This window comes from Anomalospiza imberbis, chromosome 7, assembly GCF_031753505.1.
Source record: "Anomalospiza imberbis isolate Cuckoo-Finch-1a 21T00152 chromosome 7, ASM3175350v1, whole genome shotgun sequence".
Classification (NCBI taxonomy): Eukaryota; Metazoa; Chordata; class Aves; order Passeriformes; family Viduidae; genus Anomalospiza; species Anomalospiza imberbis.
Window position 1 is genome coordinate 27,747,626 of NC_089687.1, and position 19,185 is coordinate 27,766,810.

Sequence of the window (19,185 nt, forward strand, 5' to 3'; positions counted from 1 at the left end):
GCAAAGTTACTGCACATAAAGGTTTTGTTTCTTCAGCAGCAACGAATAAAGAAGTGTTTCTGAGGCTGATGTTTCTTTTGTTTCTCAGCCTTGCCAAAGCAGTTCTGGCTCCCTGGGATGGCCCAGCATTCGCCATGCTGAGATGTCATAGCGCTCTGCTGGAGCATGAAAGTGGTTTATGGGGGCACTGGAAGGCAGGGACAGAGGAAGCCACAGCCAAGAACCACAGTGGTACGGGGCCTCCCCCTTCCTCAAAGCCCACCTGTGTGCCTGCCCCTGGCCTGACTTGGTGTGCCTGTGGTGTCCTGCCACTGGCTGGGGAGCTCTGTGGCCTGGAGGAGTGCCAAAAAGCAAGGACACAGCTGCCTGCTTGGGGGAGAGCCACAGTGGCATGGTCAGCCTTAGGTCTAGCTTGTCTGAAAACTAGCAGTTGGGTGTTCCCAGTGCTTTGCACAGGCCAGCTGTGCCAGTTGTGGGAATTTCTGGTGAAAATGCTGCTGATTTCAGCAGCTGAGTTACATGGTGGGAAGCGCTCATTGAAAACTGCCCATGTTTGCAGAAGAGAGAGTTTGAAAAGGGGGAAAAAAGAGCTAGTCTGAGGCTTTGCTTGGACTCTTCGCCAAGGTTCGTTCACTTGCTGTTCTCCACAGGCCTGGCTTGTGTTGTGTTGGCTTCCTCTATTATTCCCTCACCCCAGACTACTGAGAGGCTTCCAGTTTGCTAACAAGGCATGTGTTATGTTGGGCGCTGCTGTTCTGTCAACAGCAATCCACGGTGCTGTGAGATCTTCACAGTTTTAGCAGGCAGTGAATCTCCGACAGGGATGTTTTGACATTTTATACACAGGGCTGGGTGTCATGTACCCGAGAGAACATCCAGAGGCAACAGAGACCTCATTTCCTCTTCTGTCTCTGTACAGGAAGAGTGGTACCCACTGAGAACAGTTATTGCAAGTGGCATCATCTACTGGTGGAGTTAATTGACCTCTAATTTAACAAGTAACCATCTCCATTCTTAAGTCATGGCAGTGGCTCAGCAACTGAAGAGAAGGGCAGTTTCTAGAAACTGAGGTTGCAAATCACAGAGCTCACAAGTAAACATAAAGGCAAGTTTCAGGGCCTTATGGAGGTACCAAGGTAGTATGGTGAGAATTCTTTAAGGGAATCCACCTTCATAAAGATTTCAAGCCATTCATTTTAGACATTGACTTATTCATCACTTATTCACCTCAATATGCATTTTATTCTTTGCAACTTATATCTAGATCCTTTTTAGCCTTTGTGAAGTGCTGTGCATCCCTTTGTATTTTTTTAATCCAGCAGGAGCTGAGAGCTCATTGCCTTCACAACACAGCCTCCAAAGCTGCCCTCCTATTTTAGTTGTCAGCTGTAAGGGATGTACCCAATGGACAGCAGGATTGTCTGGGGATACTGCCTGCTAGTGCCCTTTTAGTGGCTACGTCTGGGACCTGTATTATTACGTTGGGAATGTTTCTGTGTGACTGGAACACCAGGGTTTGGTTTCCAGTCTACACTTCAGGCTCCCCTGGTTATATTTCATTCACAAGAAGACAGGTTTCTGCTGTGGTTTTGAGTGGCCTGTGTGTATGCAGAGCTGGGCAGTGGGACAGGCAGAGACTTTGGATTGTGTTTGGATTGTTGGCTTTAAAACTGGCTTCTACATTCAGTTCCACAACTGCTCTACAGGACAGCTTCAGGAAAACCATTTCCCAGTGACCATGTGACTCTAATGCTGTGCAGCAGCATCACCCCTTTGACCTCTACTAGTGAGAGTCCTGTCAGAGGCTGTGCTGTGCTGTGCTCAGCAGATATTTTTTCTTAGTCTTTGCAAAATGGGTTTAGGTATGTAGTTCTGTTCATAATAAACAATGACTATCAAAATAAATAGTGGGCACTGCTGGCCGGAGACATTGTTGACAGTCTGAGGGAGAGCAGAGTTTGTATGAACATGGAGACCAAACTTCCCACAGTTCTACCAGGGCAGGAGACTCTTAATCAGCCTGAGGTGGCATGGGGAAGCATGTTGCTGGGGATCAGCCCTGGGAAGGGCAAATGGAACCTTCACCAGTCCAGTGAAAAAAAAAAAGCATAGCCTTGAAGCTGAAATTATTTTCAAGAGATTGGAGTTTATTCCAGTTGCACCACAGTAAAGCAAGAGAGACCCCTTGGAGCAACATTTGAAAAAATGTTAAGGATGAGTCTTAAGGATCAGTCTCTGTGTTGTATTTTTACCCTGTTGAAAAGTAAGCAAACAAACAATAAACTTGATGAGTGTTTGAGTTTGGGGGTCGAAAAACCCTTCAGTTGAGGCCCTTGTGGTAGAAAAAAAACCCCAGGCCTATGGATGAAAATCACTATGACAGTTCCTTGCCTTTCATCTGACTTTCCTCTTTCATGTCAAGATCCTTTCCTCATTTCCAGTTCTCTGGCCAAGGAGGGTGTTTAGCCTTCAGCAGTATCCCATGCTAGGTGGGACTCCACACCATGGCCACATTCCCATGCCCTTACCTCCTGCCCGTCCTCCAAAAAGAAGTACAGGCACTACAAGAGGAATGAGTAGTGTCACTTTGAGGAAGGATTAGCTTTAGAAACCCATAATTTCATCCCTTCCTCTATGTCCTTCCCAACTTATATTCCCTTGTATTCATTTAGTAGGATGGGATGCCTTCTCTCTCCCATTTAGCTTATTATTGGTGCTTTCTGTGGCCTTAAACTAATTGGCTTCCAGTGATGCTGAAGAGCAGCTAGATAAAGCAGCTAGTGGTGAAGATGTGGAATGTATATAGTGTGTGCATACGGGGCATTTCTTACAGCCTTATCTCAGTGCCTTCTTTATGATGCTTTGGATCTCTACAGCTGGGGCATATCTGTTGTGTTGATATTTCGATGTTCTTGTCACATATGGAGGAAATGCAGAAAGACATTTCTCTCCTTGACTGAACTTAGAATTTCTTTTATGTACCTTTGGACTAGAGCTTGTTTTCACGGACTTGTATATGACAGTGTGACCCCACCAGGACAAGAGAAGTGGGCCCATATGAACCTCATGGGGTGTGACAAGGCCAAGTACAGTGTCCTGCACCTGGGTCAGGGCAACCCTAGTAACAGCGCAGGCTGAGGGATTAAGGGATTGAGAACAGCCCTGCCAAGAAAGACAGGGGGATGCTGGTAGGTGAAAAGCTGGTCAAGAGCTGTCAAAGTGCACTCTTAGCCCAAAAGGCCAGCTCTGTCCTGGGCTGCAGTCAAAGCAGTCTGACCAGCAGGTTAAGGAAGGTGATGCTCTGCTCTGCTCTGGTGAGACCCCCACCTGGAGCACTGCATCCAGCTCTGGGGTCCCCAGCCCAGGAGGGACTTCAACTTGTTGAGTCAAGTCCGGAGTAAGCCACAAAATTGATCAAATGGCTGAGGCACCTCTCCTGTGAAGTCAGGCAGAGAGGGTTGGGGCTGTTCAGCCTGGATATGGAAGGCACCAGGGAGCCTTCATTGCAGCCTTTCAGTACTTAAATGGGGCTTATTTCGCTAGGCCTGTTGTGACAGGGCAAGGGGTAATGGTTTGAAACTAAAATAGAATAAATTCAGAATAGATATGTAAGGAAGAAACTTTTTTACATTGAGGGTGGTGAAACACTGGAACAGGCTGTCCACAGAAATGGCAGATTCCCCATCCCTTGAAACATTCAGGTTGCTCAGAGTCCAACCTGATCTATTGAAGATGTCCCTGCTCATTGCAGGGGAGTTGGGCTAGAGCCCTTTAAAGGTCCTTTCCAAGCTAAATTGTTCTGTGATTCTATGACAGCATCTGCAGCAGTGCATTGGCCTCTCAGCAGCTGAATGAATGAGGGACAGTTGTGGGGCTGGGACTTCGCTCACAAAGTCCTTGGCAGACCCAGGAGCTGATGGTGGGCTGCTTGCCCTAACCACAAGCCCACACTTCCTCTCTAGCGTGGGGAGAAGCTAGTTTGAACTTGGAATGCTGGAAATATCCTCAGTGCACAGCATCCTTCCCTCTGAGATGCAGAGCTCTAAGCAGACTCGGTGTTCCCATGAATCTAAGGTACTTCAGGGCTCATGTATCTCATTCTTTTTTTACATATAATTTCATGCTTTATGAGGCTAGTGAGAAACTGGCCCTCATGAAAGTGCTTTACATTTTCCGGGGAGGAAAAGTACCAAGCATTTCAGAAAATCCAGACTGATGAGTGATTAACCTTGAACTATATCAAAATTCTCCAAGTAAAGCTTCTCAGGTTCAGTCCCCCTCCCCCGGCCCTCATCAAGAATTCACTGAAGCCATGACAGAACTCTCCATTACAGTTAGTCTTTTATCCATTTCAGCTTTCTTGATTAGGTTATCTTGAATCATTAGGGGGTTTATTTATTTTAATAGACACTTATTGGATTCATGGTAAGAGAGTTTGGTGACTAAGGAACAAGAGCTGAATATTATCTAGCTCATTTTGCACTGTAGAGTCCCAAACTAAGCAGAGATAAGAGATGCTGAGGAAGTTTGTCCAGAGGACTCTTGTGATCCCACGTGGGAAGGGAGCCTTCTCTGAAGAGTGCACTTCTTTACAAATCTTTCAAGAATTGCATCAATCATTGCTGCTTTTTTTTTTTCCTTTTGTCACATATGTTGACATTTTCTGCACTGATGATGTGGGTGAGGAAACGGCCTTTTACATTTATTTTTGAGATTTATTCCTGAATCACTGTTACTAAAAACCTCTTCCTTTTCCTACTCATGCTTTCATTGGAGACCCTAGAAAATGTCAGTACAGACAACTAATGGTATTACTATTGTTGTTGATGTTGTTGTTGTTAATTTTAATGTAAGTGCAGGGAAGCACAAGGTCAGTTAAGCTGCAGGTTTATCCATGCTCGAAGCAGAACAGCTGCCTGTGACTAAGTCACCGTGGACACCCAACTGCCACCTCCTGCAGTGGCTTTTGGCAAAGTGTAAACATGGGCCTGTACCCCAGCATGACTGTGAGCCTGAGCTCTTCCCATGTGCCTTCTTTGCCCTTGGTCAAGAATTTGGTCCTTGGCAGGCTGCAGGGCAGCAGATCTGCAGGAAGCAGTTTTGGGGGCCAGTGTGTTTGTGCACACCTGTACTGAGTGCTGGAAAAACTGACCTTACTGGAGTCTGGTACGTCTGGCTGCCCTGCTCCGGGGTAAGCCCAGCAAAAGAGAAAAGGTCAAGCTGCTAAACAGGGCTCTGGGATAAGTGACAGAGATATGGCTTAGGATTGCTGCACCAGCTCGCTGTCCTCGAGGGGGTTTGAGGGCACCAAGCCTCACCTTTGTGTTCTAAGCATGCTATTTCTTTAACAGCATAAAAGCATAATGGGAATGGCTGGCTTTCTGCAGATTTTTGTTGTTGTTTGCTTAGCTGGGTGGAAATGTATTTGATTGGAAGACAGAGAGGTTAAAAATGGGATATTAATATGATGATTTTTTTTTATCGAACAAAATGCTTAGAAGATGTTCATCTTGTCTCATAAGAACAACAAAAATAGAGGCCAGCACTTCTCTGCAGCTCTCTTTAATGAGCTAAATTGGGCTTCATTCTCGATGTCTCTAGAAGTTTTGGGGTGAAATGAAGGAAGTTCTGAGCAGAATTCCTTGTAACCACAAGCGCTGGGTGTGCCTGAATATAGAGCCAAAAGCATCCTTTAATTGTGCTGTTTTTCCTCCTCTTATATTTAATGGAAGACATTCCCATTTGAGAACCTTAGAAGCTGACATTAAGGGCTGGATTCTGCCACCCATATTGACACTGGTGTGTATCAAGCTCTCTGGTAACTCTGGCAGCCAAGGGGGCTGTTTGTGTGGTGGAGCGAGACTTGTGATGTGCAGGGAAGGCAGGACCAGAAACACAGCGTATTACAGGTCTGGGGAGGGGTGTGTTATTAGTTAGATTTGTCAGAATATGTTCACAGAAGTTATATTTACTTGTAATGCAGTGAGCTCAGATGCTGTGGATGAGTGGGGGAAAAGGTGGTGAGATGGTGTCTCCTTCACTTTTTCTTCTTCATGCCAATACATGTAGCTATAGATGAAAATTCACTGTGAATGGCTGTAGCTCCAAAAGTTTTTGTATGTTAGTATTTCTTAAATGAAATAATTCTCCTGGAAAGCTCTGTGTAACATACACAGACCCCAAAGAAATAAATAAAACAAAATTTTAAAATTGTAACCAAAAAAATGCCAAGTTGAGATTTTTAACAGTAAAAGGAGATTTTTGTATATTAATAATTCATGAGTTCTCATTGAACATGCACGAAGAAACGGTGCTATTCAATAGAGAATACTGTCATCTGTCACTGTTTTATTTGACATTTACACTTTTTTTTTTTTTGCCTGGTACTGCAAAACTTTCTTGGATGGCGTGCTAAGATTATTTAAATAAATAATTAAAAAAAGCCGATGCCGACTTTTCATCTGTGCATGGGGAAGGCGGTTACTTGCAGCCATAAAGAATGTGTGAGTAAGCTGCGGCACGCTGTGTTTTCTCACGTATTAGTCAAAGCTATTGCCTAATAAACAGCCCCATAGATGGATAGAGAGGGTCTTGAATGGATGCTTGAATAAAGAGATGGAAGGATAAAAAAAGAGTAGTGAAAGGACAGACTTGATGCAGATAAGTGTACACATGCACGCAGTGGGTTTGCGTGTGTATGTGTGGGGGTGAGCGAATAATGGCTCTTGTGAAGAAAGCTGACACAAATACATTGCAAAAATAAATATTTATAAATGGCATTGGGGGAGATCCAGTCTCGCACAACATGAGAGAAGACAGGGCATTTAGCACAATGACAATTCAGTTAGGCGCACCTTGCAATTTCTTGCTAATATTAGGCTCGTGGAAATCTTTCTGCTCTGTAGGTTAGTTATTATTTATAAAAATCACAGAACCAGCTGATACATTCATAAGCTAATTATTGTAGCAGCTGGGTACACATGGTGCAATATGTCTGAGGCTGTGAAGTATCACAGATTTCTTGGGGCCTGCTGTGGTGGGGGTGTGCTGTTGAAGGCTAGATCCCTTAATCTGATCAGCCAAGCAAATACTTTGTGGGGAAACTGGATTAATATCTCTCTAAATACCACGGATGTGCTTCACCTTCAGAACCAGGCTCCTTTAAACGTGCCATTAGCTTATCTCCTCTGGGGAATGGAGAAGTTCTCAGGTGTCCTCGGGATGGTGGGGTCCTTGCCTGGTGCCTCCCTTTGCCAGAAATTAATTTGGTTTGCTCATGTCTGCACACATGGTCACACTGCAGTCTAATCTTTTCCCTAGTAGCTCCAAGGTCAGGACCTCGCATGTTGCCAGGCAAATTGAGCGCTATCCTTCTTAAAGACTAATGGCAGCGAGTGCCTAGTCCGTAATGAGGCCTGTAGTGTTGCTCTAAGTGATTGTAATGAGCGCTGATTATAACGGGACAGATAAATCAAAGCACGGCAGTCACCATTGGGCTGCCCGGTCCAGCCCTGGGAAGGGGAGGTGGCCCTGCTGAGCTGGGCCTGGGTTCTGCCAGAGCCAGAGCATCCTCCCACAGGTCTGCCCAGCAATGGGCTCCAGCTCCACCAGGTGCAGGGCTTATCCTGTATTTTGTGCTACATGATGGGTCTTCATGCTGCAGCATCCCCCAGGAGGTGTTAAAACATACCTGCTTGAAACATCTTGAAAGAGTTCAGTTGGAGACTTATTCAAATCACTGAAAACAGGGAACAACAGGAGTTGACTTTTTCTGCAGATGGGTTATTTTCCCTTTCAAAAATTATTTCCTTGTTACGGAGGAACCCCCGAGAAAACATTGCGGAGCTGGGAAATTTTCTTCTTATATTTTCTCTAAAAGAGACAAAGTTTTGGGGGATTTCTGAGCAGTGGAAGGAGAACAATTGAGGGTAAGGGATGTGGCTAAACCACATTAAAATGCAGACTTCACCTGGCTGAGAGATTGCCCAAATACCAGTCAAAACACTTTGAAAATACAACTCAGAGGTTTTTTCCCTAAGTCAATTATTATATATCTTGTTTTCATCCTTGCACCCCCTACCCCCCAGCCCTCCAAGTTTATTGCAAGAAAAGATCAGGTCTGCACAAATGTGGCCTCTCACTTGTAAAAACAAGGCAGTGTTGTGTTACAGATTAGTTTATAAATCCCTGGTGGCTTCACAGTTCAGTGCCTACAGCTGCTGCAGATGGGCCTGGGTTTTTGTCTCTTCGCTGTGCTGCAGCCGGCAGTTGAAGGAGAAAATGGAATGATCAGGTTATTAACATGTAGGCCGTGAGGAAGAGGCTGCACAATGAGAACAGCTGGTGTTGCTGTCTTGGCTGATGCAGCGGAGATAATCAAATCTTGCCTTTTTTGGGGGGGGGGTGAAGGCAGAAGACACAGTGGAGAGTAATACAAACAACGGCTTATGATATTATACACGGGGTTTAGAGTGCACGGTAGAAGTTGTCAATGGCTTACAAGTTGTTACACAAAAAAGCAATACCAAAAAGCCCCCCTGTGGGCTGGTAATGAACCTGGCTGTTCAGCCTGCTCTGGTCACTGTTCAGAAAAACACAATTTTGGCTACTTCTTGTACCAAACATTTTTAACATTGATCAAGCTATCTTTTAGGTATTGTAAGGTGCCTGTCAAAATGGTGTCAGAATGCTGAGCTGTAGCGTGAAATTGATGGGTTATAAAGCTACTAGGTAAAATATTTTGACAGGAGTCAGTAAGGCGCGTTGACAGCATCCTCGGCATTATCTTCTCATCTTCTGTCATTTGCATTGCGTCTCCTGTGCAGGCACAGGAGGGGAGCCACTGTCCCCAGCCCCAAGTGGGCCGGCTGCTGGCAGGCAGGACGGGGCTGGCTGTGTCCCCATGCCGCGCAGGAACGGCAGCAGCCACGATCCCTGGCTCACCTGCTGGGGACTCCGGGTCACGCTCTGCACACATGGGGCTGTCTTCACCCCTACAGCTCTTGCCCTTGGGCTCTCCTTGCCCTTGGGGTTCAGGGTCGATTCCTCTTTCTGGAGTGCTGATGCTTTCACCTCAGAGGTCCCTGTGGAGAGGTCCTACAGCTCCTTACATATAGTAACCTTTTAAAGGCATTTCAAACTAACCTTGAAACAAGACAGCACAAATAAAATATGCTCTTACTACAATCTCTAGTTGGGTTTAGAGTTACCTCTGCCTAGTGTCCTGCTATCTCTAGTAACTTCTGCATGACCCTGTTTTCTGCTTTTCTGCTAGGTGCTCCAGGGTTCCCTTTATGTCAGGCTGCATCTTCTCTTAGATGTTATTTTTTAAAGATGTAAAATTTTAGTGGGGTTCAGAGCTGGGGGAGTCAGTGCAACATAGTGTCAGCAAATCAGAAGTCTTGATAGTATATTCTGCTAGACATTTGGAGTAGTGTTGAATTTCTGGTTCTGTGGCTGCAGGTTGCAGTAAGGATTGTTAGCAAGTCTCAGGAGTTACGTCTCCTTTTCTCTTGCTTGGATGAAGAAATGAAGAGGCTCTGAAATGGAAGCGAACATGCACCTCTGTTTCATCTTTGCTTTTCTGTAGGAAAAATATTTATATCTGAACATGGTGTGAATATGATAAGGACAAGACACTGGTTTTTGCTAAGCACTGCTGCTTGTTTCAGTTTTTCCAACTTGCAGGAAATAGAATATATCATGGATTTGTCAAGACCAAATGGCAGCTTGGGTGGTGGGGGTTTATGTGTGAGATGAGACCAGCAAAATTTCCAGCACAGAGCTTTAAGTCTAGCTGACCTTCTGCTCACATCTGGTTCCTTGGTGCTTGGTGAATTGACTATGCTGACTCTACCATTGCAGGGCTGGCTGTGTGAACTGCTGCGCTGGAAAGAAAACCCAAGCCCGGAAAACCGCACCCTTTGGGAGAACCTCTGCACCATTCGCCGCTTCCTGAACCTTCCCCAGCACGAGAGGGATGTGATCTATGAGGAAGAGTCCAGACACCACCACAGTGAGCGTATGCAGCACGTGGTCCAGCTCACGCCTGAGCCTGTGCAGGTCAGAGCACTTCTGCCTCCTCAGGGTGTCTGTGTGGGAGGACTGGGGTAACACAGGAGGTTTCAAGAGTGTAACGTGGAGATGGGCTTTTTATGTATTGACTGAAACTTAAAAGTACTTCTGAAATGACCATGCTGAGCATTTTGTGAGGAATGGCCCTTCATTTCACAGCCTCATTGGGATTGTTTCGCTCCTCTATAAGTTTCTGACTAGTATGAATTTTTGGTGGTACGCCCTTGTTCTACTCTTGTCTCAGGTATTAGTAGAATGAGAAAAAAAATACAAATATGTGTACGGAAAACCAAGTGAAAATACAGACTCTCTTCTTTGCAATTCCAGCTTCAGTCAGAAGAGAAAATCAGCTTAATGTGTATTCCTAATAACTAGTAATGCTTGTCACAAACTCAAACGTCTACAGATGGTCAAGAGAGGCTCAGGAGACATTTCTTCAATCTAAAAAGCTGAGGCAACACCTTCCACAGCAGCCCTTCTTCCCTTCAGCCCTCCAATTCAGCCCCTGGCACTCAGTACCCTTCACTTGCTGCCAGATTATGTGACCACTCTGGGGGTTGTTTGTAGTGTGCATTTCTCTGATGATCTTGCAGTTCCTCCTCCCACCTTCACTCTCCCCATTGTTTGATGGTGGATTGCACTGCATTGCTACTCTTGCTGTGAACCTTGGCATTCAGCCTCTATTCTTTGTTGCTGCTCATGCTGCTACCACTACTGCCAGCTATCTCGGCCCCTTTTTTCCAAAGGCGAGAGGTTTCTCTGTCTTGTCCTGCCCAACTGAAACATGCATGTCTCACTCAGATTAATTATTGCCTAGTTCAGTCCCTTTTGTCTCTTCTGCTAACTTCTTTCTCCTTGCTTTCCTTTAGGTCTTTGCCTGAAAGAAAGAAAAAAGAAACTCTTTCCTTGGGTTCAGGTTCTCAGGGCTGTAAAGAAGGGGAAGCATTCTAAGTAATTAATTTAGCAAGTTTTGTCTTCCACGTCCCAAAAAGTTTATGGGATCTTGGAAGCAAGAAGCTACAAACAGGTAAAGAAAGGGCCAAGGTAACATGTGGGAAGACAGCTAGACCTCTGTAGACTTGAACATATTAACCCAGTTCTGGTGCCCACAGCAAGTGGGAATATCCTCTAAGAGACAGAAAAAGTTTCCCTGGGATCTTGTGAGTGACCTTAATGATCAGCCTACTTTCCAAAGTCTTCTGCACATCACTTTTCTGCATCATGCAGGTTGGCTCTTGTGAGTGACATGTTACACTGTGTTGGAATGCTGTGCATTTGTATTTGTCAGCAAGTTACAAAGCCATGGATTAATTATTTATTACAGTCAAAATATGAAAAATGAAGAAAAATAAATGGAACCAGCTGGCAACTTCATACAACAAAACTCTGGAGACTGGTATGCAGTTGATAGAGTAGGCTTGTGTTTTGGGGGTGCTGCATTTTAAAGCTATGCTTGCCCGTCCAAAAGCCCCAGTAGGCTTCTGAGTGACACGCTACCTGTGCGAGGCACAGGAGGTCTGCTGTCCACCTGCTCCCTGCTGTCAAAAGATACCCAACACTAAGTAATTTTTTGTGTAGTTTTCAGTCTCTGGGACTTGAATTGTTTTGAGAAGCAAGGTTTGTTTTTTAGCTTTGCTGCCAGGGTCACTATTAGGTAATTAGCCGTGAAGAACCAATGACAGCAGCCAGAGATGTAAAGCTGAGGTCCTCACACTTGCAGTCATTGGAGATTTTGTGACACTTTACATAAGGGTAGGGGTCTTGGGCCCTGCTCCTGGCTGAACTCCAGGCCAAGTAATTACATTCTGCCTATCTGAAATTCCCCCTGTAGCGTCAAGTGGGAAAGCAACTCTCATTTCCTTCTCAAAGCAGTGGCGGGTGCAGAATGTCTGCCACAGTGCCTGGCTGCATTTTAGCAGGGGGTGAAAACATCCAAGAGCTGCAGTCACCGACCTACTTTGCTTTGCACGTTTGCTGATGAGAAGTGTGCTGTAGATCAAGCCCTTACCTGCAGCCTTGATAGCAAAATCACAGCCTTTTGAAGAAGATACAAGCAGCAGTGCTGTGAATAACAGCAGGTGCAGACCTGTAACATAGAAGCAGGCAGGATCTTACCTCTGTTCTCTCTCTTTGCCCAGCCCATCTTTCTCTTTGCTCTGATGCCTTAGGTGTGTGTATGGTAACTTCTCTCTGATGATTGAGTCTCCTGCTCCTTCAGCTGAGACACTGGGAGAGCCTGAAAACAGGCTGTCCCACACTGCTGCCAGAATTCCCAGCCACCATGACTTAACCCTGTCTGGGCTGGGGACATCCCCCTGTCAGACTTGGAAGAATGTCCTAGCTATCATCACAAGATGCATGACCCGGCAGAAGATGTGGCTATATTGCAGCCTTTTCCTCAGTATGGCTTCTTGGAAATGGCAAAGATATCATTGTGATGTGTTTTGTCTAGTTCACTTGTTGCTTGCAGGGTTGGGGACACTTCAAGTGAGGGAATTATCCCAAGGCCAGGTATGGTTTCTGTCTTCTAAAAGGCAGGGTGTGCTCAGTGGAGCAGTTGTGCTGTAGGAGATCAGCTGGACAGAGGCTGGTTCTTCATGTTTTAAGGGATTGTTGTTTCCTTTGTGAGAGATTCTTGCTCTCACTGGTTTGGTATTACTAGCCTGCACCTCACTGTTTAGCTTTAGGTTTAGGGTTTTAAAAACCAATCATGTTTATTTTTCTCTCTTCCATTAGATTTTTCCCATCAGCCATATATTAATCCATTTAATCAATTATTTTACTGTTTCTGAAATGAATAATATCTATGATGGAAGCTGAGTGTTTTAAAAATTCTTCCCTGTATACTTGATTTGTTTGTTATTGTGCTGAAGAGTCATAAAATGTGAGCCCTGTGGAGCTCTGTGACATGGCTGTGTTCTCTGGCAGCACTGGGTGTGACCATATGGACATGTCAGAGTGTGGATTTTCCTTCACACGCTGGTTTTGGGGCATCCATGCTACACCTACATGTTGCTGTGCATGCAGGCTGAGCTTGCCAAAGCTTCTCTTTTGGTTTTTAAGGAAATTGAGGTGTCCATTCCATGCAGTGTGGTGTAATAGCAAAGTGCTGGTAGGAAGACGAGCAGTGAGGTTGTTGCTAGCTGGGGTACCATAAGGACATCACCTCTGAATTACAGAGTGCCTGAGCCACAGGTTCCTGGAGGATGGGAGGGTATCCTGGAAAGCATTATTACATTTTTGTTGTGTTCTCATCCTCTTCCACCATTACCAGCAGGAGTGGAATCCTGGCTGGCCCTTTGATCTGGCCTGGCCTGGCCCTTAGTGATGTGCAAAGCAGTCCCTTTGCAGCAAGCAGTCCTCCTGCTTCTGTGTTTAGCTCCCCTGCTCTGCAGAGGTGAGCCTTCCTTCCCTGTCTTACTTTCCATCCCTTGCTAAGTCCCACCATTCCCTGGCTGTTTGCTGGCACTGGACCTTTCTGGAGTGTTAATGCTGACAAGTGCCTACAGCTGCTTCCCATTGCCAGCCAGGAATTCCGTGTTTGTTACAGACATGCTGGGACACAGTAAATCTAATTTCTCTCCCTTCTCCCACTATTTGTCTGCTGTGTCCAAGGTGACCACTCCAGAGAGTAACCATCTTGCCTGGCACTTTAATATAGTGCTAATTCATTGTTAATTGCTGGGACAGAGAAACCTGACTCCATTGGAAGGCCATGAATCAGGCTGTTGTCTCTGGAGTGTCCGGGCGGGTAAGACGGTTCTCTGGAGTAATGAGCCACTACTGCAGCAAAGTACTTCTATTCAGAGAATGTGGGAACCTTGCCTCTCATTTTCTCGAAGTTGACAAGTAGATCTGAAGCTAGTAGATACATACTTATTTAAGAGCAATGAAATCCTGCTTTCTGATACACTGTTACTTTTTGTCACTCTTTAAAAATGACATCTCTCCACCCTTTTATTTCTCAGAAGCTTTGATTTAGACAAATCTGGCAATATATAATTGTTCAGATCATAAATCATGGAGGAACATTAGTAAATAAAAGAAGGCATAGTAAAAAGCTCCAGGAAAGCTCTTCTGTATTGTGTGTTCGCTACAAACATTGTAACCTCTCTTTAAATATGCAGAAAATAACATAGCACAGAAGTAAATGAAATACTGATTTTATAATTTTGTGACGGATAGAAGGGAACGAGTATTTTAGGAATGACAGTGAAATACAAAAAAGCAGAACATGGAGCCCTCGTAAAAATGGGTCAAGGCAAGTGGCGATGGCAGTCCAATGAAACTAATTTCATATTCTCTTTCTAGAAGTAATAAAGAGCGGGCTGAAAACCACAGTAGTGCATCCTAATGAAATATCTGATTCTGAATAATGTCTTGGAGTTCATGGGTCACATAATGCATAGCACACAGATGGAAAAACCAGTGAGACTTGAAATTTCTTAAAAGATAATATTAATTAATAATACTTAGGAAATCTTACATGATAAGTGAAGCAAAGCTGTGTTTTTTCATAGGGGAACATGGTGTACTTAATGATCCATAGGATGATGTGCACAGTGAGGTTTTGCTGTGTTTGTGTGAGTTACACCAGGGGATTTTGCGTACTAGAAATTAGGACTGAGTTATCTGTGAGACTTGGACAAAAATTACTTTCCCAAACTGTGCTAGCTCTCTGAGTCTGGTCCTTACTGTTTTGATACACATTTTTGGGATGCTGTGCCCTGTGATTCATTCTTAATGGCTGCACCGTGATAGTTTTGCTTTTTGATCATTTCTCTGCACCCAAAAGACAAACCATAGATTGATACCCACTGCTTTTTGACTCTCCAGTTCTTTAATCCATGGCTGGATGTAATGTCTGCACAGACAGGAGCGGTCAAGACTGGTGACACAACTTGTACTCAGCAAACCCAGATGGACTTTAAGAGGAACTTGTATTGTAGGTTATTCATTACACTCAAAATGCTCAGAGCTTTGGTTTGGGAGGGTTGCACTTGGATTATTTGTTTTTTCTTAGATTTATAATTACAGAGGGAAATGTGTGTCAGAATGAATTTTGTCTGTGAATTTTGTGAGTGGAGAGTGTCTCTCTTTTTTAGTTGTTAGTTACCTGGAGTTTTATTCTTCCTCTTATCAGAATTAGAAACAGTCAATTTCAGTATCTCCTTTCAGTCAAAACTATTAAAAACCACTGAAAAAAGTCTCAAACTATGTAACTTCTATTTCTATGCGGTGTTAAAGCTGAAAGCAATATTTATTGCAAATGCCACTCACACTGCATTTATCTCTACTCTGTGTGTGACTGCTTTTGGGTCGGGGTAAAGGAACTGTCTTCAAAGCATGTGGTACATGCAAAAAAAAAAAAAACAAAAAAACCTCAGGCATCTTCCACTTCTGAGCTGCTTTCTCAAGCTTCTCCAGTACCTGTACCTGTGCCCTATAGCCAGAGATGGTGCATTTTGAAACACAAGCTGTGGCTGCATGCTCTGGTTCTCCATCCTCTTGGTGCACACTATTTTTCTGATGGATCACAGTAGTTCAGGAGTCTTGCACAAGTTTGACAAAGGCAACAGGCGCAAATCAAACAACAGCCCCCTTATATTTGACTCTGAAGTATCCAGTAGATGATCTTGTGATTGATAGTTGCCACAATTGCAGGGAACGGCGCTGAGCTGTGACTGCTACAGTCAAACCTGCCTACTGCACCATTTCAGCTGTTTCTGTTTAGTGTGGATATCTAATGTGGCTGAAAATGCTGCTGATTTTTATTAACGTTAGGCCTGTTATTCCCCTTGAATGATAGCTGGGAGTGTACTTGCAATTAAAGCCAAACTGCCTCTGTTCTGAAATTAGTTTAGGTTTAGTACTGTTCCATTTAACCCTAGAAATGGGCGATCAAGTAAACTGCAGAGTTTCAAGTTTTCCTGTGGTGGCAAGTTTAGTCTTGTCAGAATAGTACATCCTTTTCACATTTGTACAGAACCTGAAACCATGAGGCCACTTCAGCGACACCTGTTTCCAGACAGCTTTTGTTTAGTCCAGGATCAGCTGAGGACAGGGCAGGAATGAGGTGGGACTCTTAGATGAAGGAGCCCTAAGAATATGACTAATGCTTTTCTTCAGCAGCATTTTACAGTAAAGATGACTCTGAGGGTACATCTTCTGTGAGGCTGCCCCAGAGCAGCTCTGCTTGGGCTGCCCTGGCTCCCATGGCAAAATGCTCCAGGCAGAAGCTTCCCTTGTAATCTGAATGTGCAGATTTAGTGCTGCTGAGACTTGGCAGTGAGCAGCAGGGTGGTGGTTTGTGTTGGTGTTGCTCTGACAAGTTTTAGCAAATGACATCACTGTAGCTCTGGCCCCTGTTGTCTCACCCTTTTGCCTTTCACACACAATTTGAACAGATTTAGTCCTCATTTCTTACAGTCCTGGCCCTGTTGTAAATGCTAAGCTGCTAGTGTTGTAAGGAGTCGTAGTAGGTTGAGGATGAGCAAACAAATAGAGCAAGATCACTAAATAAGGCTCTTTAAATTCACATAACCTTTGAAGCTTGCCAGCAGGCAAACCTTGAAGGCTGAAAAGGCACTAGATGAGCCTCTGTTCCATTTACATTTGAAAATTTCAGCAGTTAAAAATATAACTCTTTTTAATTTAATTTTAATACTCCCTAATTACTCTATGTCCCTCACACTTGTTCATAAATTATAGTATCAGGCTTCAGAGATGTGTAAATGTTTAGGGGTATTGGCTGTATGCAACATTTTATTCTCAGGCTCTCTACAGAAATCCTAGGATAAAGTTAGACCCTGGATCATTGCAGCTGGTCTTTTTCTGCAGATAGGCAATTATAAAAATTATATGGGGAAGGGAACCATTGAGAATAGTGCTACCAGAGCATTTTGCACTGCTTGACCCTCAAAGAGCAAGGAGCTCCTTTTCCTTCCGTGTGGCACAGCGTCCTCCAGGGAAATGGTGCAGCTTCTGGGCAGTGCTGGGAGTTAGGCTGTGACAGAGCAGGACATAGATGGTCAGTCTCCTTGCCCAGGGCCTGTCATTTTTTGGAAATTCTTTGGTGTGTTTTTGTGGGTTTTTTTGGGGGGTTTTTTTTGTTTGTTTGTTTTTGGTTTTTTGTTTGTTTTGGGTTTTTTTTGTCCTCAGAATGGTTGGAACTACTCAGACGCTGTAATGTGTGCAGAGATAAGGTTTTTTTCAGGGTCAGTATATTGTGTATGTTGTTCCATGTTTGTATGGACTTTTTTAGGAATTGCAGATTGAAAGGAGAAGTGTTTTTGTGTGCATGCACTATTCTCACGCATGAAGTATCCAGAAGTACAGTAGCACATATTTTTTCTCACAGTCATCTATGCTTACAGTGTTTCAAAGAATATTCCAAAATATCTTGGCACAGACAAAGTGAAGCTGTTTGCAAGATCCCTAGCTGTGGAACAACAAAGGCTACATTCTCAACACACATCACACATGATTTTTATTAAAGTCTTAAACAAAAATCAGATAATGTATTTAGAAAATTAAACTTCACCATTTATGATGCTACTCACATTGTGAATGGAGAAAGGGAGTTGGTATCCCCTTGTGCCTCCTTTCCAATGACTTTTCTCCCAGTTCTACTCATTTCTTCATGTTGTAAATGAGAAGATGAAAATCTTAACTACAAATAAATACATTTAAAAAACAGTAATTTAGAACTAGCTCTCATTGTTGTGCCTAACTTGAAAAGCATTGGGTATTCAGAAACAAAGGAATACAAGCATGTATAAGGTGCCTCTCGTGGAACACTTGGAAGTTTGAATAATCTAAAATTATTATGAACCTTTTACCATTATGTATGGCAAAAAGGATGTGGTAAATCACATAACACATCCTGGATACTACAGACCCAGCCATCTCATTAAATTTGTGTTAAAAACATTCTTCTGTTTCCAGCTGAGGCTAAATTTATTTTTACACTATTGTGCCATTGTAGTCCAAAATAATGTTGACACCCTTGAATTTTCTGGCTGCTTTTTCCTCAGATTATTAGGCCATGCCCATTTGATGTGCCACACTTGAATCCAAGGCACATGGGCACAGAGAGTTGGGAAGAGCCCCTTCCTTCCTGCTACAAATTCTATCACGTGGATGTTGAGGAAGATGAGCGCATGGTGCATGAAGTCTTAATGCAGAGCCATAATTGTTCTGGGTTTTTATGAGCAATATGTGGCTAAGTCTCATGGTTAGGTCTGGAAAACCTTGATATTCTCAGTCTTGCTTGCAAAAGCTTCGCAGCCAGGATTTCTTCTGTTGGGGTTTTGGTAGTTCTTAGAGTTGAACCATGCAGGGTATCACAGAAGTCCCTTGTACCCACACGAAGGAAGAGCTGTCTCTTCCTTCTGTGCTGTGTTGAGGGAAGCTCTGGTAGCAACTGCGAATCCATCCAGTTGTAGCAGAAAGAAAGAGACACTAAATTTTCAAGACTCAACAAGCCCCATAAAAAGATCTGTCTGGACAGCACTTTACTAGTTAAGTGCTAAGTTATTATTATTATTTATTATTTATTTCCTCTCCTATTTTTTGTCTTACTGAACAAGGAGGAAATATCTTTGTTCTTTCATTTGAGAAGTGAAATAAATGTATTCCCTGCAGCATTTGAAATTTTAATAATCCATAATAAATAAAATCATATCTAATAACATAACTGCTTTCAATTGGCAACACGATCTCCTAGATGCATTGCAATGGCAGAAACATAAATAGTTGCAGCCTCTGAAAGCCTACTTCCTATTTGCTAAATATACTTGGCTTGCTTTAAATTCCTTTGTGTGCAGTCATTAATACAATCCTCTTTGACAGCATTTAATTAAAGTGCTTTTCTCTATTAAATTCATTAAAACTTTTTTTTTATATACAACTGTTTCCCAGACACTGAATGTTAAGGACCTGTAGGCCTGTCTTTAAATAACTTCTCTCTCCTTGTTGTAAATTGTTAATTAAATATAACTTAGACTGTTTAAAGATGGCTTGGAAAAGAAAGCCAGATTTCAGGATATGGTCTCAATCATGGCTGATTTTTTTTTAACACAATTTTTTCCATGTAGTTATAGACTGCGT

At 43.6% G+C, this 19,185-nt stretch overlaps 1 protein-coding gene across 7 annotated transcripts in view; it reads left to right on the forward strand.

Annotated features, from left to right (window-relative positions):
• The window catches only part of SATB2 (SATB homeobox 2), a 132,285-nt gene that overhangs the window by 96,968 nt on the left and 16,132 nt on the right, over positions 1-19,185 (forward strand). For all 7 annotated transcript variants that reach the window (XM_068196245.1, XM_068196251.1, XM_068196246.1 and 4 more), the window contains one exon: positions 9,865-10,062. In XM_068196245.1, the coding sequence (XP_068052346.1) occupies positions 9,865-10,062 (198 nt within the window). The remainder of the gene's footprint in view (positions 1-9,864; positions 10,063-19,185) is intronic.